The sequence below is a fragment of the Pantherophis guttatus genome, chromosome 4, assembly GCF_059756535.1.
Source record: "Pantherophis guttatus breed Tessera chromosome 4, ASM5975653v1, whole genome shotgun sequence".
Lineage (NCBI taxonomy): Eukaryota > Metazoa > Chordata > Lepidosauria > Squamata > Colubridae > Pantherophis > Pantherophis guttatus.
In genome coordinates this window covers 13,636,975-13,654,218 of record NC_142066.1, presented here as the reverse complement: position 1 = coordinate 13,654,218, position 17,244 = coordinate 13,636,975, and the positions used below count along the sequence as shown (strand labels likewise).

Here is a 17,244-nt window from a genome sequence, read left to right as displayed (position 1 = left end):
TGGCTTGGTGGGTGTGGCATGGCTTGGTGGGCGTGGCAGGGGAAGGATACTGTAAAATCTCCATTCCCACCCCACTCCAGGGGAAGGTTACTGCAAAATCCCCATTTCCTCCCGATCAGCTGTGACTCGGGAGGCGGAGAATAGATGGGGGCGGGGCCAGTCAGAATTTTTACTACTGGTTCTCCGAACGACTCAAAATTTCCGCTACCGGTTCTCCCGAACTGGTCAGAACCTGCTGAAATCCACCTCTGTCACCACTGGATGGTCTCTCAGATAACTGGGTCCCAAGCCATGAAGGGCTTTAAAGGTGACAACCAGAAGAACAGGTAGGTGACCACTACACATCATACGCACGAGAAAATTGCTAGTATCCAGTTGCTTCCTTGTTTAAATAAAACACTCATTTTTATTGAATGCCCACTTCCTCTTACACATTCTAGTCTGCATATGAATTAAGATGACCAGTCAAGAAAAATTCAAAAGCCACATTTAATCTATATATTTAGTCAGAGTTCTCCATCACCTACTGAAATAGGTCCATGCATCAATTGGTGTAATTATTTATTTAAATGCTTTTATGGAACCTTTCAAAAGGAAAAAAAAAAATGTTCTCCGCTTTCTAAATCTCAGGGGCAGTAGAAAACTTCCAGTGTTTGCTTGTTTCAGAAACAATTCATAAGACCTAACTTTTTAAATGAAAAGCTCCTTTGTATTTAACTCCACTTCTTTTTCACATTCTATTGTGCATATGGATTAAGATGATCAATCAAGACAAATTTACAATTCATATTTAATCATATATTTAGTCAGAGCTGTCTACCATCCTCTTTTAATGACCCCATAATCCCTTGCGGCGTGGAGTCTGGGCAACTGAATGGAGCTGAATTCTGACTGGCCGGATGCTCTGCCTGTCGCCAATGCGGAGTGTTATTTAGCAGACATATTCTCAGTGTGCCCAGAGAGAAAAATATCTACCTCTACCTAGGATTGAACTCAAAGCCTCTTGATTGTGAGGCAAGAGCTCCACCTCTAGGCCACTGCACCATTATAGTCAGAGCTGTCTATCATACATGAAATATGTTCTATTTTTTTTTACTACCGGTTCTGTGGGTGTGGCTTATTTTGTGGGCGTGGCTTGATGGTCATGTGACAGTGGGCGTGGCTTGATGGTCATGTGACTGGGTAGGCGTGGCCAACTCAATGTCACTCACGTCAAGAGGTGCCTCGCCTGGCCCCTCCCCTCCCAGCCATTCCTTGTCACACCCAGCCTCGACGTATCTATATTTCTGTAAAAATGTTGTTCACCTTTTTTCAACTTTATTATCTACATACTATAGATGCACTTTCATGGACCACTGAAAGGAGGAAATGGCTCACATGCTTTGCCCAAGAGTGTGATAGGCAACAGGCTTTTAAGGGGCTGCCAGAAAGAAGGGGGGGGCAATGTATTTTCCAAAGCACCAGAAGGCAAAATAAGAAGCAATGGAAACTGAACAAACCTAAAACTAAGGAGAAACTTCCTGACAGTGTGAACCAATATAGGTGCAGAAATATTTCAGTCATAATTTCACATATAAAATAGCCATTCGTGTAATACAACCTACTTATTGTTCAAAACAGTCATTAGTATTATGGCAAGTCTAAAAGTCAAAGATTACAAGAGTGCTTACAAGCATATTAAGATGGACTTATACAGTGGTGGATTTCAAACTTTTTTACTACTGGTTGTGTGGGTGTGGCTTGGTGGGCATGGCATGGCGTGACAGGGGAAGGTTACTGCAAAATCCCCATTCCCTCCCCACCCCACTAACCTGCTCTGGGAAGGAATCAAACTCCCCCCTCTCCATATCCCCAAATAAAATATTACTCATAAGAAAAGCAAGGAAAAATCAAGCTGCTACAAAGGAACCTGCCTGATACTCATTCCACATTCCTGCCAGCTGCATAAAGGAAACTTTGTAAGAAGAAAACAGTTATCGGTTAGAGATAATAGAAAGTGGAAACCGGAAGTTTGGCTCCATTTACAAGCAGGCAGAAAACTCATTCCCAAGACAGGATATTTCACAATGGAAATTGCCCAAACCTTTTTAGAAACACAAAGCCCATGTTGCACAAACCCCAAAACTTCAAAAACATAGAACCATATAGGAATCCCTCCTCTTATCCAGTTTGTTGTTCAGCTGACCCAGAAACCAACTGCTGAATGTCACTTCACTTCTGCAAGTAAAAACCTCCTTCCAGCAGCTGCTTCTTGGCTTGTCAATTTAAAGCGACGGCATCTTTTTTTCCCCCTTCTTCTTTGTGAAGTGATCTCCTGGCTGAGAAGCGAGTCCTGATTTTTTCCTTCTAGCCAATCAGTTGGGAGGCTTCTCAATTTAAAGCAACAGTGTCTTGTTTTTGTCCTCCTCTTCTTTGTCAAGTGAGCCCTGATTTTTTCCTTCTAGCTGATCAGCTGGGAGTGGGGATAGATTGGGGGCGGGGCCAGGCAGAGGTGGTATTACCGGTTCCCCGAACTACTAAAAATTTCCACTACCGGTTCTTGCGAACTGTGGAGAACCGGTAGCAACCCACCACTGAATATGTCCATACATCAATTTATGCTTTTATGGTCCCCATTTATAATTGCCTTCCAGAAGGAAAAAAAGTTCTGATCTAACTTAAATCTCAGACACAGGACAATATAGAAGGCCAATCTTCTATATTGCACATTGTTCCCTGGCTTAAATGTTCCAGTGGGGAAAATCTCCAATATTTATATATAAAGGATATCAGGCAAATGGAAACATTTGTTAAAACTTTCTCTTCATGAGCTGATGTTTATCATTCAGTTCAGGTCTCATCACAATGATAAAACACTTGGGAAGGAAGATGCACATCAATAATCCAGCACTGGAAGAGATCATGGAGAAGATCTCCACAGCCAACGTATATTTTCCCCTTGTGCTTAAATAGGTTGGAATAAAACACAGCCAAACACTGCAGAAGACCAACATGCTGAAGGTGATGAATTTGGCTTCGTTGAAACTGTCAGGTAACTTCCTAGCTAGGAAAGCAGCAGAGAAGCTAACCAGAGCAAGAAAACCCATAAAGCCCAAAACACAGTAGAACATGACTGAGTCTTCATTGCACTCCAGGATGAGTTCTTCAGATGTTGAGTGTGCATTGAAATCTGGGTAAGGTGGGGACGTTATCAGCCACACAGCACAAACACACGTTTGAACAAGGGAGCAGGCTAGAAGAATGAAACTGACCATTCTTCCCCCCACCCATTTCCTCAATCTGGATCCAGGTTTGGTGGCCATGAATGCGAGAACCACCACAAAGGTTTTGGCCAAGACGCAAGAAACCGCCACAGAAAAGATGAGGCCAAAAGATGGCTGTCGAAGGAGACACACAATCGTATTGGGTCTCCCGAGAAATAGAAAGACACAAAGGAAAGAGAGAAAGAGGGAACCTAGGAGAAGGTAGGTGAGATTCTGGTTGTTGGCTTTGACAATGGGAGTGTCTTTGTGTTTCATGAAGATTGTGATGACCAAAGTTGTCATTAAGGAAAAGCAAAGGGAAAGAACGGTCAGACTGATCCCCAAGGGTTCTTCATAGGACAAAAAAGTGATCTGCTTTGGAATGCACATATTTTTCTCTGGATTTGGATATTGATCTTCTGGACATGGAAAGCAGTCATCCACATCTGGAAAAGAACACATCAATTGGAATTGATACCGTGGATTATAGACAGTGTTGAACCCTCATGGCTTAGTCCCATTATATTTGGAAATTTCCTACCCTTCTCCTTTGATATTTTCCCCTCTGGACACAGACGGCAAGCATAGCAGCAAAATGACTTCCCTTCTATCTTTTCCTTGCTGTATCCTGTCTCACAAGGATCATTACATAGAGATAGAGGCAATGCCTATCAGTGAACGAAGAAGAATATTTTAAGATGCAGAGGAAAAAGGAAATGTTTGGAGAGCTACTGTTTTTGTGGAATCATCAGCATAAAAATGGATTTATGTACTAAGTAATGCAGTACAGAAGTCATGTGATGACATCATTTTAGTTGTAATTGGTCTGAAATAACAATTCATTAAATATCTACCCTTACCGGTATTTATGGCCTTCTATAACCATCATCACCACTCCAAGACAATTTTTGTGTCGATTACATAACAATAGTTTTCTCAGCTTCTGAAGTTTGAAGTCACCAGACTGGTGAAATCTACTACACTGGATTCAGGGATGAAATCCAGCAGGTTCTGACAGGTTCTGGAGAACCAGTAGCAGAAATTTTGAGTAGTTTGGAGAATTGGCAAATACCACCTCTGGCTGGCCCCAGAGTGGGGTGGGAATGGAGAGTTTGCAATATCCTTTCCCCCGGAGTGGGGTGGGAATGGAGAGTTTGCAATATCCTTTCCCCCGGAATGGGGTGGGAATGGAGAGTTGCAATATCCTTCCCCTGGAGTGGGGAGAGAATGGGGATTTTGCAGTATCCTTCCCCTGGAGTGGGTGAGAATGGAGATTTTGCAGTATCCTTCCCTTGCCACACCCACCAAGCCACGTGCACCAAGCCACGCCCACAGAACTGGTAGTAAAAAAATTTGGATTTCACCACTGACTGGATTGTAGCTTTTACTTCAAAGCCATGAAAGTATTGTACCTAATTACCAAAGGCCTAGGTAAAGGGTACAATAGTTTATAACTATTATTGCAAAAGTAATCATTCCTACGGATAATTTTTTTCTTTCCTAGAATATTTGTACTTAGACTAGTTCAGAGATGATGCTCTAAGACTTTCATCAATAAAGACACTTTTAGTTGTGGCCCACCAGCAGCAAGCGGAGCTGGCGGCAGACTTGGACAGTGAGGAGGTTGGGAAGGAACATGGGCCAGTCCTGGAGTCTGGGGAAGGCTCTAATGAGGGCTCTGCATCAGAGGCAGAGCTGGGGCCAGGGCCATCTGACAGTTACCAGCTACCTTCGAAGTCAGAGGTAAGTGGGGCAGAAGAACAGCTGGAGCCTGTTCCCAATGTGCGCATGCACAGAGCTGTCAGGAGAAGGGAACAATTAAGGAACAGGGGTTGACTCGGGAGTAAAGGAACAAGCGGATGCTGAATGGCCCCTCCCATAGGGAATTAGGAGGAGCAAAAGGGGAGTGGTGTTTGCAGGAGACAATTAGTTCATTTATTAGTGTGAAGATTTGCTTATCTGAGTTGCGTCTCACAGAGACTCCTTGCCAAGTATTTCATTGTAGAGTTGCGCCTGAAAGCTATTGGGCTGGCAACGATCCAAGGACTGATAAGGTCTATTGTTGCAATTCACCCTTGAAAGACTGTTTGCTGGGACTTTTCTGTATGTGAATGCACACATTAGTCAAATAAAAAGGGGTTTTCTTCAGGACAAGGACTCTGTTTTATGATTTTGTGAAGCCTAGATCAGAACACGCTTATGCTACATAAAGGAAGGGAGACCAATCTAGATTCCAGCAGCTAACCTGATTAAATCCTACTGGCCACGTGATGGAATCTACAGAAATATTGAAGAACTTGTTCTCTGGAGCTGTGGGATCGATCATCCCAACTTTGATCCTAACAAAGGATTGGTTTGGGAATGAGATCCAGTTGATAATATCATATCCACCAATGAATTCTCCGTTTTTATCAAAGGAGATCTTCTCACCAACACTGTTGTTGAATCTGACACTTCTCAGAAAAGAATGAACCTGAAAAACAGAGACAGCCAGAGAGGAACAAAGAGAGAAAAGGACAGAGAAGAGATAAGGAATTCATATATTGAAAACATACTGTGTTTCCCCGAAAATAAGACCCTGTCTTATATTTTTTTGAACTGTGAAGTAAGCGCTTGGCCTTATTTTCGGGGAGATCTTATTATTTTGGGGCGCGTGGAGCAAGGCGGGGCTCCTCTTGCTGTCTTACCTGATTTCCAGCTCTGTCTCCCTAACCCTAAGCAGAGGAAATGGCGAGGACTGACTGCACATGCGGTTAAATATTTTTAGGGAGGGCTTATTTTGGGGGGAGGACTTATTTTAATGCATGTGCTCAAAAGCCCAATTGGGCTTATTATCAGGGGATGTCTTATTTTGGGGGAAACAGGGTACATATACATGTTACTTTAAACAAAGAAAATATTAAAACTTTTTTAAAATTTTAGTTGTAGGCCAGTATCAAACAAATACCACATTTCCCTGAAAATAAGACCTATCCTGAAAATAAGCCCTAGTATGTTTTTTTACATGTGCACCTAATATAAGCCCTACCTCCAAATAATCCTACTTAAGAGCCTACGCAACCACCCACCCACCCATTCCGTCTGGTTGCTCGTGGTGCTGCAGCCATGAGGTGATCGTGGTGGAGCTGCCCCACACACCCCACATGGGCTTACTTTAGGGCCTCCACAGCCAGGCCATCCATGCCCTGACAACTGCCTCATGGCAGCAGCAGTACCACTAGCCACGTGTAGCAGAAGCCCACATGGCCGCCAGCCCACTTCCTCTGCTTGCTCACGGTCGCAATGAAGCAGGAGGCTGAGTAGTGTGGTGATGCCGCAGCTGCAAGGCGAGGCAGGGGTTGAAGTTTGGATGACCTGGTTGCAGGGGCCCTGAGGTAAGCTGGTGTAGGGCATGTGGGGTAGCTCACGGCGGGGGTGCTGGCATTCCGTGTGGCTTCCTGCCCCACTGCGAGTAATCAGAAGAGGTTTTAAATTTAAATTGTGATATTTGTATTGTGTTTTTACCTGGCTGTACAGCGCCCCGAGTCCTTCGGAAGAGGGGCGGTATAGAAATAAAATTATCCTTATCCTTATCCTTAATACTGTTCTTACTTACAAAGAGCCTTATATTTGCTGTAGCCATGCTAAGGTTTGATCTGGATTATTGCAGACTAGATGTAAGATAATAACAAGATAAAACAAAACGTAATTGAAAAGGCTTATGTTTATGTATGTACATACTCTCTCTCTCACACACAAGCAAACACACTTTCCAGTTACCTTATGTTTTATCCTATTATTGTCTTATACATTTGAATATATTATCTATAGCCCTTTCTTATGATTAACAGAGTATATGTTGTGGCCTGTACACAGCCTGTGCAGCTAGTAGCTGATTCAGACAGTGAGGAGGCTGGTGTGGTGCTGCGCCAGCAGCCTGTGCAGCTGGCGCTTGAGTCGGACAATGCTGGAGCAGATGTGGTGCCAGAGTCGGGGATTCAGCCAGGGCCCTCAGTAAGGCTTGGGGCTAATTGGGCACTTCCTTAGCCTATTTAAGGAGGAATGCTGACTGAAGCAATTTGCAGGGAACAACTTAATTCACACATCTTCGTGTCGTGCTTATCTTATCAGGTTTCAGCAAATTGCTTCTGGGCATTCTGCCAACCATAGTAAGTTTTCAGTTATTTTTCTTGGAATTCTTGGCAGCTGTTAATGCAATTAATTAACAGCCATTATTGTAAAAGACTGGTTTATTCAGTAAACTAAGGTTTGAACAGACTTTGTGTGTGCTGCGTTCTTTGGGGTCCATAGCTGGGGCAGAACAGTATATTGCTAATACTGATAGTAGTGTGGACAGTCCTACAGAACTTAGCTTATAAATGCAAAAGAATAAAGAAAGTAGCTTGGAAGAATCCCCAAGAATGTTTTGTCTGTCTGTCAATTTCATGGATAGAATCACATTTTTATTATTATTATTATTTATTTATTTATTTATTTAATTTGTAAATTAGGATTTAGGATCCCGTATCTCCGCACCTTCTGCCACGCTCTAAAGATCTTTTTATTTCACCAGGCAGGCCTGGCCTAACTTTCTCCCTCTTTTTAAACAATTTTTAATATTTTTTTAGTATTTTTAATATTCAAAGTTTAAATTTGTTTTAAATTGATTGGGGTTTTAATCTGTCTGGGCCAAACTATTTAATTCGATTTTATTTCTGCTTTTTAAATTTTGTATGTATGTATTTTATTGTTGGCTGTTCACCGCCCTGAGTCCTTCGGGAGTAGGGCGGTATATAAATCAAATAAAAGTAAAGTAAAGTAAAGTAAAGTAAAGTAAAGTAAAGTAAAGTAAAGTAAAGTAAAGTAAAGTAAAGTAAAGTAAAGTAAAGTAAAGTAAAGTAAAGTAAAGTAAAGTAAAGTAAAGAAAAGACATACGGTCAATCCCCCTAGAGAATATTGTTTGTTAGAGTTTATGGATAGATAGACCTATAGATATGGTTGTCCCAAAGGTACTTTTCGAAAAGGCCACTGGACTTTCTTATTTTCCTTGAAGAGGTTTTGCTTCTCGTCCAAGAGCTTCTTCAGTTCTAAGTGAATGGTGTGGAATGGAAGGATTTATATTCCTTGAAGTCATCTGGTCATTTGCACTCTTTCTGAGAGTCATTGAGGAAACTTGGAGGTCTTTAAACAAAAGCAAAAAAGTCCAATTGCCTCTTGAAAAAGCACTTTTGGGTCTATCGTGACCTGGATGATCAAGAATCTCCACAGACATACAGATATGGTTGTCTCCGCACTTATCTGCTTACAGGACTTACCTGCCACCACAGTTGATTGTGAAACTGTTTCCTTCCTTTTTTCACAATTGTTCTGTGTCTGGACTTGGATAAATATAGAGATTGCAAAGCGTGTGCCACAGCATAGACTGCATTGTAAATATTGTAACTCTGTCCACTGATGCATGTTTCAAACACAGATGTAGGAAGGGTCCCAAGCTTCTCCTGTCCTGTACAAGTTACCTCAGATGTCTCCATTTTTGAAGTAGAGAAGAAACAACCAAATGCCTGTTCCCAGAAATCTTTCCGAAAATAATCGTGATGGTCATATTTTGGACTTAGATTGTGAAGAAATTCCTGGAAATCCTGGACCTCTTTTGTATGAACTGCAAAGGATAAAGCCCCATGTAGGAAATTGACATCCCAAGTTTTATGAAGGGACATTGAAGTGTAATCTGTCTGAGCATTTATAAGCCAGATCTTTTGCTTCTTTGGTATGTCTTCCACTTCTGAAAACTGGAGGAAACTTCTCAGAACTGTTATGGTCTGAATTTTACCATATACAATTATCACGTTGGCCTTGCTCTTCATGAGAACATGGTATATCTTTAGTCCTTCTTCCATAATATCCGTAAAATCATTATAGAAATCTATGTTTGGTAACTCTGCTATGAACTCAGTGCAGATGCCATACTTGGAAAAGGAAGGGACAACCTCCTGGACAAATTTCTCTGCTTTCTCATCCTTGACTACAAGAATCCCAACCCAGATCCATCTTAAGTACTTCAATAGGTGCATGAGGCCCTTATGTTCATGGGATTCATCTGGAAACATCTGCTGGAAGAAAACTGCTTGAGTCTCTTTCTCCATGGCTGGAGCAGAACCATAGGTCAACTAAAGGAAGACAAACAAATGGGTGGTGAATGAAAGCTCCTTCCTTTCAGTCTAACAGAGCCAACTCCACAAGGAATCCAGGCCATGTGTCTTGCTGACAAAGGAAGATGGAAATTTGTCTTGCTCTTCCCATGGCTCTCACAGTAGCCTCCTTGCCGCTTTCCCACTTGTGTTGCACAAGCTACGTAGGGCAAGCTGGAATCCAGACCCTCTTTTGGAGTTGCTCATCCCCAGAGAACCATCATTCAAATTGACTCTTGTCTTCCAACACAACTCTAGTTGTGAGTGGAGAAAGGATGGCACCGTTGATTTCTATGACCCAGGCAACCCCATTGCAACCAAAGCACAAGAGCTCCAGATCATTTGTTTTGTGCATCATATTACTGCACCCCTCTGTCTCTCTCTCACACACACACACATACCACTTAGCTTGGAGGATGGAAGAAAAGCTTGGACAGAACAAGTTTCCTCTGTTCAAAGGTTGGTGTTCGTGGGATAGGAATTGCCTTTCCAGTCTCACCTTATCTTCCCTTCCCGCTTATCCTTCCTCCATTGTATGGAAAAAAACAGAGGGAAAGGTCTAAGTGAACCTCCTACACTGTGTAGATTCATTTGAGTCTTTGAGTGCCCTTGAGTTTATATACTGAAACATTATGCAACTAGTTGGCTTTATTTAGGAAAATCAACCAAGATATCCGTCTATATCGTGAGGTTGACAAAAAGGAAAAGAAGAAGGTGTCAACCTATTCTCCAAAGCACTTGAAGGTGGGACAAAAAGCAATGGATGGAAACTAATCGAGGAGAGAACCAAGTTAGAACAATTAATTAGACAAACTGCTTACCTTCAGATGTTGTGGGTGCTCCATCACATGTTGTGGGTGCTCCATCACTGGAAATTTTTAAGAAGAGATTGGACAACCATTGATATGAAATGGTATAGGGCCGTGATGGCGAACCTATGGCACGCGTTCCACAGGTGGCACATGGAGCCATATCAGAGATGAGCATAGCATTGCCCTTGCTCATCTCCAGTGCGCATGCACACACCGGCCAGCTGATTTTTGGGCCTGCTGAGCCCACCGGAAGTCAGGAAATAGGCTGTTTCTGGTCTCCGGAGGGCCTCCGGGAGGCTGAGGAAGGCTGTTTTTGCCCTCCCTAGGCTCCTAGAAAGGCTCTGGAGCCTGGGGAGGGCGAAAAATGGGCCTACTGGGCCCACCGTGCCATCGCGTACCAAAAGCAGGGGGAGCACGGAGGGGGAGGTTGCACACGGGGGAATGGGGTGCATTGAATTATGGGCGTGGGCACATACGCGCGTGGCACCCCCCTCTCCCTCCGCTTTTGGCACACAACGCCAAAAAGGTTAACCATCACTGGTATAGGGTTACCTGCTTGAGCAGGAATCAGACTAGAAGACTTCTAAGATCCCTCCCAACTCTTAATTCAGTGTATCGCATTGAGGAATGTTTTTCTATGCGCAATATCCCCACTATCGGTTCAATATTATGAGTCCTCATGCTGCTATGGTAATCCAATCAAGCAAAAAATAATATCCTGGAATCTGACAGGATATTTTTAAGAGAAAGAAGCATGCACACTTCTGGAGAGATACGGCAATATAGCAAGAACACTTAGACTTTTCTACTACTTCATAGTGCTTTTACAGCCTTCTCTAAGCGGTTTACAGAGTCAGGATATTGCTCCCAACAATCTGGGCCCTTATTTTACCGACTTCGGAAGGAATATCTTCTGCACCTCTTACCTGAGGAACTTTGTAGATGCACAATACAGCTGCCATGTGAAGAGAGATATCCGGTCCCCCAATTACTGCAGCCAAATGTTTTGGGACCCCACACTTGTAGTTAGGGATGAATTTGCCGTGAGTGAAAGGCAGAAGCATTGAGGCGAAGTAAGTCCAGCTTGGACTGAAATGGCTGTTAAAAATGTGGAAGCCCAGTGTGACATTGGGTAGGATCTGACGATGTTCATTGATCTCTTTTAGAGTAAACGCTAAGGCCAGGACATGCTGGTAATTCTGAAAAAAGATTCTGTAAAGAATAAAAAAAAAATACATTAAGAAATGTCCTCTTCATACCAGGGCATCTGCAGTCCTTCAGCACAACAGATTTCGTGGAATCTGTCAATATCTAGAAGCATTGAAATCCGATGGCAGAAAAAGAGTTAGCGGTATTTTGAGTCACCCTCTGAGTTATTTGTTTTCTTGTTAATTTATTCATTATTTTTATATCGTTTCAATTTTTGTCAGATGATGGACATGTGTTTAGCCCAAGCATGTTCAAACTCAGTTACTGATGATTGACCCATTACTTTTGCTTGGAAGTTGGTTTAAAGCTTCCAGTACACTTTCTGTGAGGTAATACTTTCTAACATGACTTTTGAATTTTACTCCAGCCAGTTTGACGTTATGTCTCTGTGTTCTTGATTTTTGCTTAATATTGAAAACACGGTCTTCCAAATCTTATTCACAGCCTTAATCTTTTTAAAGGGTTCCATCATGTCCCCCATTTCCCTTCTGTCCTTCAGGCTGTACTTATTCAGTTCCTTCGAACTCCCATGATATGTTTTGTCCCTCAGACCCTGCACCATTTTTGTTACTCGTCTCAGGACTCACTCAATTTAACAATATCCTTTTTAAAAGTCAAATTGCATTTATTTATTGTATTTATCAACAATCACACTCTACATTGACTCTCAGTGGTGTACAATTAAGACAGAAGTACATATATAACAAAAAAAAATAAAATCCTTAACACTATCCAATTTTTTTAATAAATTACTACAAACAAAATTCCTAGTGGATGTATTGATGACTGACCTTAAAGAAGTAACCTGTGAAACATCTTCCCTTAAATTTTTTTTCTTTTAAAAATATCTTTTTTTTAAGTGTGGTCTCCAGAACGGGCTATAGCTTTCCAAATAGGATCTGACTAAAGCTCTCTATATATTTTATTTTATTTTATTTTATTTATTTATTTTATTTTATTTTATTTTATTTTATTTTATTTTATTTTATTTTATTTTATTTTATTTTATTTTATTTTATTATTTTATTTTATTTTATTTTATTTCATTTTATTTCATTTTATTTTATTATTTTATTTTATTTTATTTTATTTTATTTTATTTTTTTATTATTTTATTTTATTATATTCTTTTATTTTGTTTTATTTTGTTTTATTCTATTCTATTTTATTTATTTATTTTTTTCTTTTCTTTTCTTTTCTTTTCTTTTTTCTTTTCTTTTCTTTTCTTTTCTTTTTTTCTTTTCTTTTCTTTTTAGTTTGTCAAGCATGTATGAGAAAACAAGTAAGAACATAACATATAAACATATAAGTATAAGTATATACGTAATAAATGCATACGAATAAATGGGAACAGAAGGACAGGGATGGTAAGCAGGCTGGTGCGCTAATGCACGCCCCCTTACAGACCTCCTAGGAATGGGGTGAGGTCCATGGTAGACAGTTTAAGGTTAAAGATTTGGAGGTTTGAGGATGAAACAGAGTCAGGTAGTGAGTTCCAGGCATTGACCGCTCTGTTGCTGAAGTCGTATTTTCTGCAATCAAGTTTGGAGCGGTTTACTTTGAGTTTGTATCTATTGTTTGCCTGTGTATTATTGCGGTTGAAGCTGAAGTAGTCATTGACGGGTAGAACATTGTAGTAGACAATTTTGTGTACTAAGCTTAGGTCAGACCATAGACGGCGTAGTTCTAGATTGTCCAGGTCCAAAAATTTCAAGCCTGGTGGCATAAGGTATTCTATTGCGAGCAGAAGAGTGGAGGACTCTTCTCGTGAAATACCTCTGGACTCGCTCGATTGTATTAATGTCTGTTATACAGTGTGGATTCCAGGCAGATGAACTGTATTCGAGAATTGGTCTGGCGAAGGTTTTGTATGCCCTGGTTTGCAATACAATGTTACCGGAGAAGAAACTTCTATATAATGGAATTAGAATCTACCTTTTTTCTGCTGTTGTTCCCTCCAGTGATACATCCATCTTTACTATTCAGCCCCAATCCTGGAAAATGCAAAGCAAAATACTAACACACACACACACACACACACACACACACATGTAGCCCTCCAGGAACTGGAGATATTTATGCTACAAAATAATCACCGACTTGAAATTGGAAGCACTATTTCTTAATAAATGAGAAAGCCCCAATATCAAACGGCAGCTTTTAAAAATGGCTTATATCCAGAAGGAAATTGCTGGATTATGGTACCAGGAATCTCAAATGAGAAAGTTATCAAGGGAAATATTCCCTCCCTCCAAATCTTAGTGATAGTTACATCCTCATAAATGAAGCCATAGTTTTAGGTATCAGATAGATGTAGTTGTAGATATTTAGATGTGGTTTGTTAAAATTGGAAATTTGGCCTCTCTTTCAACTTTACGTGGGTGCTGAAATTTCACTTCAAATAAAATAAACCTAGGCATCTCATTTAAGATGCTTCTTTCCGGAGCCTTTGTCACGAGAGGAAAACATTTCAAGCATCATGTGATTTAGCAGCACGGTCCAAAATTTGACAATAAATTAATGATGTACTTACACAGCTCCCTCCTGAAGTGCCCGAGAAGGATGTTGACTGAAGTCAATGGGATCTGAAAATGTAAACAATGCAGATATAATGCCAGCGATGTTGATGTCGCCAAGTTGATGATACGTGTGACGAATAGGAACAGGCTCCTGAAGGTCACATTGAAGGCTAGGATCCTTGCACACCACTTGAGGCATCACTATTAACAGCAACTCCATGAAAACTTCCATGAGTTTCTTCTTTCTGTGTACAGATGCCTCTGTCTGCCAGGAGATCTTTGAAGACCAACCTGTCTTCTTGAGATGTTTTTCAGACACAAATAGTGAGTGCAACATGCTATCAAATCAATTCACAGAGTTCTGGTGCTCTGAGCCATGGGATAGAATATCATGGGGATGATAAATAGCATCCTTCAGAGTCAGTTCCTCCTTTTTCCATGGGATCCCATAGGATCTGGAGGACAGAAACTGGCTCATTTGATAATGATGAGAGACAGTCACATATGTGATCATCTTCAAAATATGTAAGGGCCTCCTGAGGCAGGAAGGTTTGAGTCACAAGACAAAAAATAAAATCATTGTATCCATAAACGAAGATACACATGTAAATATAGTTCTATTCTATTCTATTCTATTCTATTCTATTCTATTCTGTTCTGTTCTGTTCTGTTCTGTTCTGTTCTGTTCTGTTCTGTTCTGTTCCGTTCCGTTCCGTTCCGTTCCGCTCCGCTCCGCTCCACTCCACTCCACTCCACTCTACTCTTTCCTGTCGTGTCCTGTCCTGTCGTGTCCTGTCCTGTCCTGTCCTGTCCTGTCGTGTCCTGTCCTGTCCTGTCCTGTCCTGTTCTACCCTACCCTACCCTACCCTACCCTACCCTACCCTACCCTACACTACCCTACACTACTCTAATCTACCCTACTCTACTCTATTCTTTCCTGTCCCGTCCCGTCCTATCCTATCCTCTTCTATTATTAATTTCATTTCATTTCATTTCATTTCATTTCATTTCATTTCATTCTATTCTATTAATTTCATTCTATTCTATTTTCTAAATTCTATATTCTATTCTAATTTTCTACTCTACTCTACTCTACTCTACTCTACTCTACTCTACTCTACTCTACTCTACTCTACTCTACTCCACCTCTACTCTACTCTAGAATTCTCTAGTCTGGAATGTCTAGTCTAGTCTAATCTAATCTTCCCTTCTGGATTGTCCTGTCTAGTCTAATCTAATCTTCCCTTCTACTACACTATGCTACACTACTCCCTACCAGGGGTGAAATCTAAAAATTGTTACTACTGGTTCTGTGGGCGTAGCTTGGTGGTGGGGGGTAATGTGACTGGGTGGGCATGGCCAACTCTTTTTTTTAAAGCATTTTAAGCACCTTAAAAGTTGCAGGAAAAAATGCTTTTAAAAGCCTCTGACGATCAGGCAACTCAGCTGGGATCACCAGAGGCTTTTAAAGGCATTTTTTTTCCTACAAGATCTTCAGCCGAAGAGGTTGTAGAGAAAATGCTTTTAAAAGCCTCTGACGATCCCAGCCGAGCCGCACGATCATCAGAGGCTATTTTTTTTTTTTACTTTTAAAAGCATTTTTTTGGCCAAAGAGGTTGTAGAAAAAATGCTTTTAAAAGTAAAAAAAACAGCCTCTGATGATCTTGTGGCTCAGCTGGGCATGTGGGGGGGGGGCGGCACAGGGATTTTTGCTACCGGTTCTCCGAACCATCCGCTGCCATCACTACTGGATCAGGCGATCTGGTCCGAACCGGGAGCATTTCACCCCTGCTCCCTACTCTCCATTTTGCATTCCATTGCATTATTTTTTTTCATTTTTTCATAAGCTGATTTTGTATAAAAAAGAACACTGCTTGGGGGCCCCCGAAAGCCCTACTAAGCAGGTATATACAAAAGTATGAAGGCTATTGCTTAACGCATTGTAAGCCGCCCTGAGTCTCCGAGAAGGACGGCATATAAATCGAACCAATAAATAAATATTATATGACACAGAAAAACACAGAAAAATTATATATGGCATACAATTAATACAGTATATCCACATATATTATATGACACAGAACACAGGTTTGGATGTATGCATGTACCAATTGTTGTATTAAAACTAGTATTTTCATTAGTTGAAACCATCAGTAAAATCTATGATATTTCTTCTTTTAGAAAGGAATTTTCCTGCGCATTACTGGAATGACAAATGTTCTTAAGGCACGTATTGTAAAAATAATGCATCCTTGTTTAATGCACGGTCAACAAGAAGAAGACCAACTGGATGAAGTTTATGAAACAGATATTATTAAAAACCATTCAAAACTAACTGGTTGGAACTGAAGAAGCCGATAATATCTCATCCCATGATGTTGGATAATCTCATCTAGTGCAACCATGTGACATCATTCTTAGGTTTCCTACAGTGGCATTCTACCATCTTTTGGCTCTATATATTGTTAGAGCTACTGCTCCATGCTCCCCTCCACCTTTTCAAGCCTCTCACACCTCCCAACCCTCATAGGCGGACCCAGCCACGTGACCCATGATGTTGGATAATCTCCCCCAGTGCAACATCATTCTTGGTTTTCCTCCAGTGGCACTTTACCATCTTTTGGCCCTTTTCAACACCCTCACCTTCTCTGTACACCAAGAGGAGTTTCAGGACTCCCCACATCAGGAAAAGGTACCCACATGTGATCCTGTCCAGGGCCTTGCCTGCTTTCTGATTCCATTTGGGACAAACGCCTCCAAAGGAGGTTGTCCATTTGTGAGAAAAACCTCCACAGAGCCATACAGCAGAATCTCCAGGATATCTTCAAGCTCCTTCTGAAACCCAAGTTAGTTGTCAAGGATGAACTATTCAAAGAGGTGAGCATTGAAAAATTTCAGAACCACCAGGGCACAGTCTGGCCATGACAGGGATAATGACAGATTCCCCCAGCAGATCATATTACTATTGGTCTGAAAAAATAATAATATCTGGAGTATGACTATTATCCCAAGTTGTGCCTTGGATGATGTGGGGTACATTCATGGTCATCTCATTGGGGTGAGATGGTTTCTCAGATCACCTAGTTGCAAATTCCAGGCAGATCTTTTGAATTTAGCCCGTTTTTCATACGTAACCCCTACACATGTGTACACTAGAAAACTGCCAGTGTTTGCTTGTTTCAGAGAAACAAAATCATAAGCTCTAACTTTTTAAATGAAAAGTTTGTTTGTATTTAACTCCACTTCTTTTTCACATTCTAGTGTGCATATGGATGAAGATGATCAGTCAAGACAA

General features: G+C 41.1%; 1 protein-coding gene across 1 annotated transcript; it reads right to left on the bottom strand.

Moving 5' to 3' along the window:
• Positions 1-1,957: 1,957 nt before the first annotated feature.
• On the bottom strand, positions 1,958-11,992 carry LOC117658692 (metabotropic glutamate receptor 3-like). Its single transcript, XM_087893350.1, has 5 exons — positions 11,793-11,992; positions 11,148-11,433; positions 9,189-9,388; positions 6,458-6,687; positions 1,958-3,688 (listed from the first exon to the last, which is right to left on the bottom strand). The coding sequence occupies exons 1-5, from the start codon at positions 11,990-11,992 to the stop codon at positions 2,790-2,792; spliced, it is 1,815 nt and encodes a 604-aa protein (XP_087749476.1). The 3' UTR covers positions 1,958-2,789.
• Positions 11,993-17,244: the final 5,252 nt, after the last annotated feature.

What these genes read in the sequence shown, in the direction of transcription:
- LOC117658692 (XM_087893350.1), bottom strand. Translation starts at nt 11,992, where the DNA reads ATGGTGCAGGGTCTGAGGGACAAAACATATCATGGGAGTTCGAAGGAA. An exon ending in ATAACGTCAAACTGGCTGGA is followed by an intron (nt 11,434 to 11,792) that starts GTAAAATTCAAA and finishes TATTCTTTACAG; the next exon opens with AATCTTTTTTCAGAATTACC. An exon ending in GTTGTCCCTTCCTTTTCCAA is followed by an intron (nt 6,688 to 9,188) that starts GTATGGCATCTG and finishes GATTACTCGCAG; the next exon opens with TGGGGCAGGAAGCCACACGG.